Here is a 13,398-nt window from a genome sequence, read left to right on the forward strand (position 1 = left end):
TCCAGTTTTGAGTACGATGTAAAACACAGTAGTTCTGAGCATCTGAGTGCCACGTCATAGATGTAACCGAGAACTTTCAGCTGGCAAACATGCATGCAGCCATGATTCCTTAAAAATGGAAAGCTGAGGAGACTTGAACTTTTATGAGTCTCTGATACTCAGGACTAGCTGGCCTGTGGCAAAAGTATATAACACACAGGCTTAACACACGTTCTTGCATCTCATAACTCAGACCATGCTCTAATCACAGATCACATGCCATTCCTTTTTAAATATTTATTTGTAAAAAAAAAAAAAGAAGAGAGACAATAGGGTACTTTATTTCCTTTGAGACACTTTATATTCTAGTGTGAAATGTGTCCTCGTAGACTGATCATTAAGAGAGAGCTAGATTGTTTGCACAGACTTATGTTTTGCATTTGCAAAAAGCTAATAATTCCACTACGCAAATGTGCATTATTTCGCTGCTTTTGGAGAAAGCTGCTGCTTATCTCCGGCATAAATTGTACTAAAAGTTATACAGATCAGAGGACTCAGAGTCTAAATCAGGGTAACAGCACTTACCACCTGAACTTATTTCACTTTCCAAAACAAGAAAAGCCTTCAAAGACATTTGACAAAAGCTATTAATTTCACACGTAAATTCTTAAAAACAACCCAAGCTTTCTGAGTTTATAACCAACAGAGTTTATAATCTTCCATATAACTTTTTGTTCATCCATTATTTACTGATCTAGTAAATGCCACGCTAAAAATGTGCATCAGAAGCTCATTAAAATCTAGTGACAAGACTATAGTTTACTGGTACATGTCATCTGCAATAGATAATGCTCTATAATCTAGAGCCTAAATGGGATATAAGAAACAAAATAGAGTGTTTCAGACAAAGGAAACTTCAGAATGTATTGTTCCTATAAACAGATGTTAAATTACTTCACTGTATAATAGAATTTATAATCCTGAAGGTTTCTATGTGAATAAGCAACATCAGTTTATTATTTCAGTAGAGTGCAATAAAGTTCTCATTTTACTTACAACTTGTAATAAACTGGAGGCCAATTATAAAAAGCCAAAGGTTTCTCACCAGAAATGCTATGCATACATAAAACTATTGATAAAGCTCTTAAAAATGAAGTAGAATCTTTCTAGTTCCCTAATGACTATCAGACCACAGCAGATTAGAGTATTTTGCAAGTGATCAAACTAAAAAGCAAATATAATACTTCACAAAATGCACTTTGCTAATTTATTTCAGTAATTTTCATTTATGAAGCATAGATACAGTAATTAAAATTAATGTACTGATAATTATTACAGCATATATTGTAAAAAAACAAAAACAAAACACACACCATATCCTAGTAATATAAAACCTTACCACAGCGCTCAGTGACTGAATCCTTTCTGAGAAACAGGATGAGGAAGATGTTTTTAAATAATCGGAAATTAGCAAGATTCTACTTTAAATACACAAGGGAAATGCAAGGAGGGGTAAAATACAGGAAGACTAATCTATCTTCAAAATTGTAATGTGCTCTGCAAGGGCAGACTCCTGTAACTACATGGAGCCCCACTAATTCATGTGGTTCCATGCAGGGACAGGGGACCAACAATATGGAATTTCTAGCAGGGGCCTTAGTGTTAACACTACAGACAGTGTTGCTCTAGATATGTAGCAAGATCTCTCCCATGCAGTATGTTGCAGCTGTGCAGTTTAAAGCACAGGACCAGCGGCTAAAACATAAAATATATCTGACTGTACTATATACTGTTAAATAATTATCTGGTGTTTACAAATACGTATGTACATACACACATGTAAAATGTGCAGCAAATATGAAATGTGCACAGCACCTTGAAATACAGAAGAGTTTGTGATCAAGTGATCTATAAAAATGGCCACATTAAGATCCTTTAAAGTTTCTACTGATTAAGAAAACAATGATGAAATTACTTTTTGCCCCATTGCATAGCGAGTTATAAAACTGGCTTCTACATAAAAGCATGTCTAATTTTTTTCAAACATTTTAATTTAAAAAAAAATAGTTTCAAATGGCTCATTCTTCGCTGTTCAATACAAGGAAATGGGCTCATGAGGCTGGTAAAAATGACCAGATTTAATTTTTCTCTTTCTAGTTATGAAGATTATTTCCCACAAGTTTGGATTCAGCCATCCAGTTAACATCTTCTGAAATATTTAGCAAACGGTTCATCTCAAGTCCAATATTGCTCTAATCATTTACTGCGACAATTTTAATCACTATTAACTGCTGATGCATGTGCTAAAATTCATACTTCTCATCCTCTTATGTGGCATCTGCATCTTTCCTGCAAACTTATTACAGATCTGTTTTTATGTTGTTGCTAGAAAAAATGATATGAAATAAATACAACAGGTCAGAGAAAATCTTTACATGAAAAACAGGGAGTATTTCCTAACTGATCCCAAATTTTAGACCCCATTAATTTGTGTGCGTCATTTGAAAGACATCCTATTCAGTTGTTCACCAGTAAAACTTAGAAGAATATTGCAAGGATATGGGACTCTCAAAATTTGCATCTTTCCAAAGAAGGGATGAGGTAAATGAATAAAACTATAGATTTGTAAGTGATGACAACACATGCATGTCAGAACTAAGAAAAAATACATAAATGCTTAAATATATTTAACTGTAATTGCACCTTTCATTACCGCTGCTAAGGTGAAATTACTTCCTTACACTGTTTTTTTATATTTAACTCAAAGAATGAAATTTATTTTTGATGAATATTATGTTGATTGCATTCTTTAATAACGAATGGCAAGCTACAAAAAGACATTTCCCTCTTTTATTCTGCAACACAAAGTTACATAGGATGACAACAATCATATTTTAGACGTGTGCGCACACACTTCCCATGAGAAAAACAGTGAACGTTTTCATGTAACCATGAGCTATGTGACAAATCAGTCCAGTTACTCTTTAGCCCCACATCACTGAGGCCTGCAACAGTTAACTCAAACTAACTCTGCAGTGAGGACGTATCTATATAGCTTGAATGAGATGGCCAACTGCAAAATAACACTCCAGCAACAGAGTTATTGTGTTAGGAGCACAGAGTAAATGCATCCCTACTGCATTACTAGCTCAAATATGAGGAGCACCTGAGCTTTGATTCATACCTTCCCCCCATCCCCCATAGGCCAGCTAGCTCAAGTTTAAAGCACTCCCTAACTCAAGCCAATTCTAATTTTGTTATTTTCAAAGGGAAAATTCTTACGCATTGAAAATGCATGGCCATAAAGTAGATACTGCCTGCATCAAGAAATATCCGTGTATGTAATACTACAAACATTGACTTTTTGCTTGGGTGAACATATCACCATCCAGTTTTGTTTGAGGGAATACTGCCCTCTGTTATGATGTGGTCAATATTTACCTCAGCTTTGCTTACTAAAATGGATATTTCAAGTCTATACATCTTTATATTCATTTCAATATATTGTTCTATTCCCAATAACTTAAAACTCTATGATACAGTGTCAATTTTGATGCTCTTTCCAGTGAGGCATTACTGTTAGGAGCAATACAGTTTTTAAAAAAAAAGAACATATCAAAATACATTACGTTCTAAGGTACTTACATCAGTGTCAGGCCCTTTGTCTGCACCAGGACAAGAAAACGTAACAAATTCATGGCACCTCTTGTGAACCACAAAACAGCAAACTAGTTTAAAAAAAAAGGGGGGGGGAGAGGGAAACAACAGTTAGAGTGGCACAGATTTACTAAATGTTTACTGTTGAAACAAATTTAGTTTCACTGAAATCAATGTATGGAGGAGGGAACGTCAGAAAGTTAGGATACTTTGGATTAAAAATGACAATTCTCCATGACATTTACATGTGCATGTACTTTTTTAGTGCTGGTATTACAATTTGTCTATTATTAAAATACTGCAAAGTATATGAACGTCACTGTTTGCTCTGCTACAAAAATGACTTGGGGACATACTATTATTTATCTGGTTACAGAATTGAAAGAAACTTCTCCTGCTATAACATGATGTAATATAGGCCCAACAGGTCTTCCAGCGCTGGCATTTTATTTTATGGAACCCTTGGACTTTTGAGGATAGGCCTACTGAAATCTTTATATCTTTTACTCTATAGCTTACAGCTTTTAAACAAAGGAAAACCCAGTTACTTGGTCAGAACCAATATTTTCCTGAGGGAGTTATAGCATTACATGTTAATGTTTTTATGTTCCGCACCTTAGCTGAATACAAAATTACAAGGATATTACTGCTGTTCATGCAGTCTTATGAAAAAGGTGACTCTCTTGTGTATATACCTTGCAAACACTAGTTATGTTACATCAGTCAGTGTATTCTCTCTGGTAACTTTGATTTAAGCATCATCACATTGCATAAAACATCCTGTTAGAACCATTTTAGACAGTGCAACGTGTAAGGAAACTCCTCTAAATCATTATATATAGATTACACTGTATTTTATTCTATGTCAGACTGAAAGTTCTTGATTGGATTCAACTACTTAATAATTCAGGAAGAAACTATGGAGCTTATTTGTAACACTTAAAGCCATAAAAAACTTCAGACCATTCTACTTCAAAAATGCTCTACCTTGTTACAGCTAGAAGAAATCCTAAAACAAATGCAGAGATGTCATAGCTCTATAAATAATTTTCCCTATAAATGCCCTGTCCTCACTCACTGTAAGTGGGAAGAGGAGAAAGAGTGAATGGAAAGAGAATTCACAAATTTGAAGGCCAGAATGGGCAATAGTGATAGTGCAAGCCAAGTAACTTGTTTCAAAATCTGGACTTTGGAGCATACAGAAATATAGACATTACCCTGTGAAGATTGGTGCTCTGTTTACAACTATATAAAGTTTTTGCTTATTTAAAATTATGTTAGGAGCATTATTTTTAATAACTCTTACATTGCTGTGGTTAACCTTTGTTAAGTCTAAAGTTTAAAGTAACTTTAACTCTTTAAATGCGCACTTGGACTAAAAGCCCCACAACTGTTGATTGGCAAACTGGGTCAGGATTTGTCACATTAAATTCAGTAATGAAGAGCTTTTTCAAAACTTAAATGCACGTGAGTATTTACTTTTTCCTTACTTAGCTTCTCATGTATTTCATGTGGTCAGTTGGCCTGTCTATCATGGGACATAAACATGTCCATTGTTGGCTCCACTTCAGACATTCCCCACACTTCCTGTGAAAATTTGTCACTGCCAACAAGAATGTACGGCGCCTCCTAATAAGTACTCATGGGTTTAAGGAGATATGTATTTGAAGCAGGAAAAGGATTTATTTCTTCCTTGCAGAGCCTTTCTTTGCCCACAACAGTCAATTTTGGTGCCTTTTACAGGCGACGAGAATTGTCCAAGAGGGAGCATAGCTTTTGTCCCCCCTAAATCCTACCCCACAAAGGTGCACTATTTGAAGTCGCCAGAGCCACTTATTAATCAATTCTGAGGCAAGACATGTCATTAAGCTGAGTCACAGCTGTAAATCTCTATCAGACTCTGACGGAAGGAGAAATCTAAAAGATCTCTGTGGTTATCTGAAAAACCCATAAATGTTAGACACATTAGAAGTTATAAATACTGGATAATACGCAAAGAGATATTACATGCTTAATTATATTCTTTAGGTTGGATGATGCATAAACTGTCAATACCAGTTATGAGAACAATATACTTGATAATCAGTCCTCATTGCTATTTTCAAAGACATAACATACCTCAAGACTATAAAATTACAATCTCAATATGTAACTTTTCATCAGAACGAGTTTCACGACAATTTATCTGTGATGGCTTTTATGCTGTAAGACACACATGAATAAACAGTAAATTGCTTTCTTCATGCATTCAAAAGTTGCCATCATGCATACAGCCGATTAGTAAAATTTACTGAGATAATTTGATACAGAGAACTATGTTTTCTAGTCCCACTTGGCTATTTGCACCCAAGTGTTCAATAAGGTCTGTTATCATATTCCTATAAAACCTTTTCAGCTTCATCAGCAATCAAGTGCTGCACCTCAATACATATCATAATCATCAAAATTTAAGCAAAATTCAACATGATCCGATAAAGTAAAATACAAAGAGCTAACCACCTTGTCAACAATGTGAAAACAAATAGCCACTTATAAAATGATATAACATCAAATCAACAATGTGTCCTGTGGTCCTTTACAGCTTACAGAATGGTTACTACCTGTATCTTAGGGTAGGACAGAATGTAGTATAGTACATGTATTATAGTGGCAAAAGAGATCATGTTATGATACTTATCGTGGTAGTGATAATAGGAGTTACTAGATAGCTACAACTGTTTTCAGTGAAGAGGAAGCCACAGTACCCACAAAATATCATGCAATATTTAACATCAAATGTTATTTAATACCACTACCTATTATGGGCATGGAAGTCAAACATCCATGTAGTGATTAGTTAGCAAAATGTGACAAATTCATCCTTGATGCAGCTTCATTTTGTATGGACTTCAACTGTTACACCAATGATGAATTTGGCAGTTTGTTGACTAAGTCTCTGCATAGCTCGAAACCTTGTCTGTCTCTTCTACCAAACAAAGTTGGTCCAGTAAGAGATATTATCTCATCCACATTGTCACTCTCATATCCTGGGACCAACAGGGCTACAACAACATTGCAAACGTTAATTTTAATATGCAGTTAGCAAAACTGAATCACTTGAGAACTAATGTTCTCTAACAGTTTACCAGCTCTATTTTTATAGCAAATCTATAATACCACTAATGAAAATTCCACATTACCATACCTACATCAGTGCACATACACAGAGCTATAATTTTATTCAATTCAGAGAAGTGAAATAAAATGGTTCAAAAAGGGATAAATGAGTACTGAGAGAAAAAAGTTTTCTAGCAGTCAGTGATCTCTGCATGCTTCGAGGGCAAACTAGACAAATGCAATCCATTCTGTCACAAAGGATGTAATGTGTCTGAATACTGCACTTCACATAGAAATGAACAGTGAAATATATGTACAAAGAAAATGAAGTATTAAATCTTTCAATAGGTCGCTACCTTTTGGTTTCAAGGAAGTACAACTGCTCGGTTGCTAAAGATCCCACATAGCTGAAATACACTTGACCTCATGTTTTAACTGTGTCATTTTAAAAACATATTTCACTTGTTAACGTTCATTTTCAGAGTCATAAATCAAGGTGCAACTTGACTTATGTTCAGGAGAGCAAAGCCTATTGAAAATGTATTAGCACATTTAAGACTAAGAGGATTATCACAATGCAAAAGAATGCATTGCTTGTCATGGTTTTCTGTCTCCTCACATAAAATAGAACACATACCCAATAAATAGTGTACGTATAAAATATATTTTCAATATGTAGTCAAGGGACTGACATGTTTATTCATACATATAGGACCAATTAAGTTTGTATTAGACATTACAATTCTAATGATACTTCATTTTTACTGAACAAAGTTTTCCATTAATGTGCAGACTTGTATCATGATCTTGCACAAATTAACATAGATCAGTAGCCCCATTCAACTCAATTATTCTGTTCAGGTGCATAAAGTTTCTCACATGCATCAATGTTTTTAGGACAGGGGCTTCAGGTTGGTGATGTATTTGTATAACATACAGTTTCTCATAGATGAAAGTGTCAAAATGTTACCATGTAACACAACATTCTCTTCAATTGCATTTAATAAAAGAGTATTAATTCTTTTCCGGTTATTGAAATAAAAGTTGTTACATTTATTTTTATGCTTTGAACTTTGCTATAATTTATGTTGTTGTTTTTTTACATGAACTCTCCTATCTGGAATAGATAAATTAAATGTCATCATAAATGTGGGCAGTGGGGAGAGAGATGGTACTCTCTGTAGCAGTGCAATATCTGGACTTCAATGTCTTTAGTAACAGAAAAATCTATTGTACATTATATTTGCATGTTAAAATAAAATTATCAGGTTCAGTTTTGTATCTCAGAAAACAATATTTTTCTGGGATCCACTGTAGAGCTGTAAGAAAACAAACAAATGTTTAATATGCATTAAATGCTAAGTAATGGCACCTTGCACATACCTCATGATTGGTTTTTAGCTGAGCATTTCTAGAATGCTCAGACTAACATTTTAATAATTTCTTAACAAGTAGAATGTGTTTTCTGAGGACAAAACACAAACAAAAAGCAGTGTACACATCTTCTATTTAAATAAAAGTTTAATTTATCAAAATCTAGTTCATTTTGAAAAGCCGCAGAGTTACAATTGATAGAACATGTACAGAAGGTTAACAGTGAAAAGAATACAATTTTAGTTTTATAACAAGTTCAAGATCAGTCATGGAAAAAACATAGTAGGAAGAGAATTAATTTGAATGACAAATAGAGCAATGAAGTGTAAACTGAAATTTATGAAGGAAGTGGGGACAGGTTTTGCTAGAACAGTGACTGCCTTTGCTCTGTACTTCATTAATTCAATCCAACTCTACAACTTTGAGATTTGGGAATACCGGGCAAAGAGTCATGCTCTCACTAGCTGCCATAAATTTAACAGTTCTCATGGGAAGAGAGAGAGGGATTTCACAACATTATATTGTAAGCTAGGCCATGGATACATAGATTCCAAGGCCTGAAGGGACCACTGTGATCATCTAGGCTGATGTCCTGTATAGTACAGGCCATACAATTTCCCCCATAATAATTCCGTGCGCATATATCATTTAGAAAAACATCCAATTATGATTTTAAAACAGCCAGTGATGGAGAATACATCATGATCCTTGGTAAGCTGTTCCACTGGTTAATTACCTTCACTGTTAAAAATGTACATCTTATTTCCAGTCTGAGCTGCTCTAGCTTACACTTCCAGCCATTGGATCATGTTACAGCTTTCTCTACTAGACTGAAGAGCCTTTTACTAAATAAGATTTGTTCCCCATGTAGGTAATTATAGACTGCAATCAAGTCTCCCCTACAACATTCTCGTTGTTAAACTAAATAGATTGAGTTCCTTGAGTCTATCACCATAAGGAATATTTTCTAATTCTTCAATCATTCTCACGGCAATTCTCTGAACCCTCTACACTTTATCATTCACCTGAGCATTACAATTAGACCAGGGTGAGGAACCTCTGGCCCACTGCTTAATTTAATCTAGTCTGTGGCAAGTCCCCACGCCGCAGGCCAGAAGCCCCAAGCGTCAGCGCCCTCCCTTCCCCACACAGCTCCTGAGTGAAGGAATGATCAGGGAAGCTCCGCATGCTGCCCCTGCCCAGGTGCCAGCTCCGCAGCTCCCATTGGTCAGAAACCATGGCCAATGGGAGCTGTGGGTGTGGGCAGCATGCACCATGCAGAGCCCCTGGACGCCCCTCCGCCTAGGGGCCGGACATGACTGCTGCTTCCAGGAGCAGCACGGAGCCAGGGCAGGCAGGGACCCTGCCTTAGCTCCGCCGTCTGGGAGCTGCCTCAGGTAAGACCTGGCCAGAGCCCACACCCTGAATCTCATGCTGCACCCCAACTCCCTCTAAGACCCTGCACCCCTACCGGTACTCCACCCCAAGCCCTGAGCCCCCTCACACACCCAAGTTCTGCATACTATAACTCAGAACTTTGTTCCTTTAACCATGCAAGTCAACTAAGAGCTAGATAAAATAGTCTAATGGAAGGCAAAGAAGAATCACTTTCAATCCCAAAGAACGTGAGCTGTTTTTAAAGCATGATGAAAACAGCTAATATTTTGACAAAGAAAAAGAAAACAATGTAACCTCTATGAAAAACAAACAAGGAAGAGAGCTTATTCACTAAATTCATGATTTTATGTTGTGTTGAAACAATTTTTTCCCCCTCCCTGCACTCTTTTGCTGTTCTTTTTGTTTGTTTTGGTTGGTTGATTTTTTGCTGCCAATGTAATTAACCTGGACCATGAAAAAAATCTAAAAATGTATCTGGCTATTTATGAGATGAGACATTTTCACCTGCCTTTTCCACCAAACCATTCATGGACATGGAACAAAGTTAGAGATAGTATTTCCTAAATATGACAAATATAAGGCTCGACTAACAAAAATAAATGAAAACCAAAAAATACAGCATACATTTGGAGGCTTATATGTACTTCCACAATGCATAGGGTGACCAGATGTCCTGTTGTTGAGGACTTTTTCTTATATAGCTACCTATTACCCTGCCCCCCACCAATCCTGTTTTTTCACAGTTGCTATCTGGTAACCCTAACAATGCAGTACCCAAAAAAAAAAAAAAGGGACAGAATTTGATTTACACAACAATTTGTTTGTGATTCAGAACACGCATCTTGTAAGATCAGATCTGCTAAATTCATTCAAAACACAAGCTGCTTATTATCAAAACATTTAATTGAATCAACAGAATATTCAGAAAGCATTTGACATGCATTTCTCAAGAGAGCATCTCTTCTAAAAGATATGCACTAGCTCAGCTACAAATTATGGGCTTGTTGCAGGAATCCCTGGGTGAAATTCTCTGGCCTGTGTTATGGAGAAGTCAGATTAGACGATCACAACAGCCCCCACATTTAACATTTATGTATCTGTGACATCAGTTTATTATCTAGTTTATGGTTCTTATATAAAGCTAAAGTTTAACTACCAGTCCCTAGGTCTAAGGGGCTGTTGTTGTTGACACTAAGCTAATAAGACAATTTACTGATATTTAACATTTTGTTTCATATACTTCATAATGATTTTTTTTTGAGGAATAAGAATACGTCAAAAAAAAATTCCATACCATCCACTTAGATTAACTAATTTTGACTCATTTTATAGTTTTAATCAGGCACAACTTTATTATTAGATGTCGGCAGATAAACCTAAACAGTGCAGGTAGCTCTATATTCATTCAATGGCAGGCTTCCATCAGCTCCCCACCTACATTTTTTTTTCCCATCCAGGTCCCCCAGCCAACCCATTGCCAGGTCCTTACCATTGCCACCCCTCGAACTAAGGTTATGGTGGGCTATAAGAAAGGGGGTTTGGTTCCCTGCTGTACCAGTCACAGGCGCACCAACCGTCCCCGCTCCCCAGTTCCGCTCCTTTAACAAACACCTCCTTTTTAAGTCCTTTACCAAGCCATTTATCTGATGACTGTACGTGTTCCTTAATGAATATCTGCACTGGACATCTGCCCCACACTTACATAATTAGCTGTGACATTCCCTTCCCTACTCACTGTAACAAAGCCCTCCCTGAACTCTGTGGGGAAGGTGAAAACCCCCCATTCTACCTAGGCCAATCTAGTGGTGAGGGAAAAGTTCCTTTCCAGACGAGTGGCTAGTGTGATGCCCATGGCAGGTCCTGACCAAACCTGGTATTTTGCCACCTCAAGGAATGGGAAGATGGGTACCTGACCCAGGGAAAATGGCTTCTCCTGATGGGTTTGACCCTTTTCGACTCCCCAGCTGATCTGATCCCTGGGGATGGGTCGACGTCACCACGCTGACCCACTCCCCCTTTTGCAGCAGCTTCTGAGCCTCTCCCCCTCCCTTGCCCGTAAAGTGCTATCTTCCCTCCCCCCCGCAAGCTGGACAATGGGCCCCCTCACTTAAGGTACAGTACAGTGCAGTCACTTCCAAAGTGGTTCGAATGGGATGGTGGACAGGTTTTTTGTTTTGTTTTTTTAACTTTTTTCAATATATAAGTGGCATTAAAAATGCATTGGTTGATCATAGATATATAATTAAATATAACTGTTTTTCAGTACTAGGTGATTAACATGTTTAATTAACATATTTTAATTAACCTGCTAGTTAATATATTTTAAAACACTATTCATTTTCCCAGTGTAGATAAAGTATACTCATACTGTATAAGAAACAGAATAAGGATAAAAAGAAATAGAGACAGAACAGCAGAGCATTAATCCAAAATTAGGTGGAAATATAAACAACTTTCTCCAACCTCAACTGCATCTCTCAGTATTTCATAGAAGAATCTATCAAGTAATTTAGCAAAACCATTTTTAAAATGTGCTGCTTGGATTTAGGCTCCTAAATCCATATTTTGGCACACACAAAAAAGGATTGGATTTTCAGTTCACTGCAAGTCAATGGGAATGCTAGCTCCATACCTTTGAAAAGCTTTCCAATATCATACTTTACAGGGGTTATCTTGTGGACAGACATAAGAATTTACGATGAGGTACATAATATTAACTCCCACCAACTGCGTAATCAATATAAGTCACTAGTATGTATGTGGATATATAATTAGTATCTTATTCTAATTTATCTTACTTAGGGCTTCATTTTATGGAGCCAGGCTGACTTAATACCATGAACTAAAACTGTTTTAAATCTAATGTGAACAATTATGCACAAATGAAGAGAGTTCTGGAACAGAATGTTCTCAAACAATATGAAGCCAGTGGAAGAGAGGGGGGGGGGGGGATTAACCTATGGTCACAACATGGATGGCTACGATGACTAAATTAGAATTCACTTTTCCTTTATTATCTCACAATCTTGTCACACAGCAGAGATGATATGCCCTCCACAAGTGTTGATACAAAAAAAGCCAGTGAACTTGAGAGAGTTTACTTTGAGAAACAGTTATTTGTACGAAATTATTTTTAATGCTCAAAATGAAACCAACATCATCATTTTATTAAAATATGGTACATATAACAAATTCTAAGCAAGCATGAATACACTGTATATTTCATAACCCAAACCACTGTATGGATCTGAATAAAGCATCATCTATAAAGCAAGTATCTCACACTTATTCTATCTAGGTTTTTATAAGGTTTCCCATCACCATGGTGTCTGAATACCTTCCACAAAAAAATTTCCTCTTTACATTCTGCTTTTTTCACTACACAAGGAATCTATCACTTTCTTCATTTTAAGTTGCAGCAAAGAAAGATCATACCTATATTTCAGTATGGTAGCCTTAAAATAAAGCATGTTACTTTCAATGTGCAAGCAGATCAAAGTGAAACACTTCAATAATAATTTATTATCATGCTAAATGTACATAGCAATCAAGATCTGTTTTCTGCATTTTTTATCTCCTTATCTTAAAAATCTTAAAACAAATTTTGAAAATAGTATCAGAGGGATAGCCGTGTTAGTCTTTAAGGTGCCACCGGACTCCTCGTTGTTCTTTAAAAAAAAGGTCTTCCTAGATTTTTTACTGGTTTGCAATTTATTCACTAGACTCCCTGAATTCTGCTGAAATACAAACCTGATTACCTCAAAGTTTCATAACAGCTCATTTTCTGAGGCGGTTCTAATAGTTCTCTTTCCCTTCTCCAATACATAAAAAGTCCTTCAGCTTCAGGAAGAAGCAAGAACCGAGTAGGGTGTTTTAAAGTATGTTTTTACTTAA

At 36.3% G+C, this 13,398-nt stretch overlaps 1 protein-coding gene across 5 annotated transcripts in view; it reads right to left on the reverse strand.

The window, feature by feature from the left end:
- PRKCA (protein kinase C alpha) overlaps positions 1–13,398 on the reverse strand; it is a 311,156-nt gene that overhangs the window by 176,055 nt on the left and 121,703 nt on the right. For all 5 annotated transcript variants that reach the window (XM_030534523.1, XM_030534521.1, XM_030534525.1 and 2 more), the window contains one exon: positions 3,625–3,707. In XM_030534523.1, the coding sequence (XP_030390383.1) occupies positions 3,625–3,707 (83 nt within the window). The remainder of the gene's footprint in view (positions 1–3,624; positions 3,708–13,398) is intronic.

Source organism: Gopherus evgoodei, chromosome 15 (assembly GCF_007399415.2).
Source record: "Gopherus evgoodei ecotype Sinaloan lineage chromosome 15, rGopEvg1_v1.p, whole genome shotgun sequence".
Classification (NCBI taxonomy): Eukaryota; Metazoa; Chordata; order Testudines; family Testudinidae; genus Gopherus; species Gopherus evgoodei.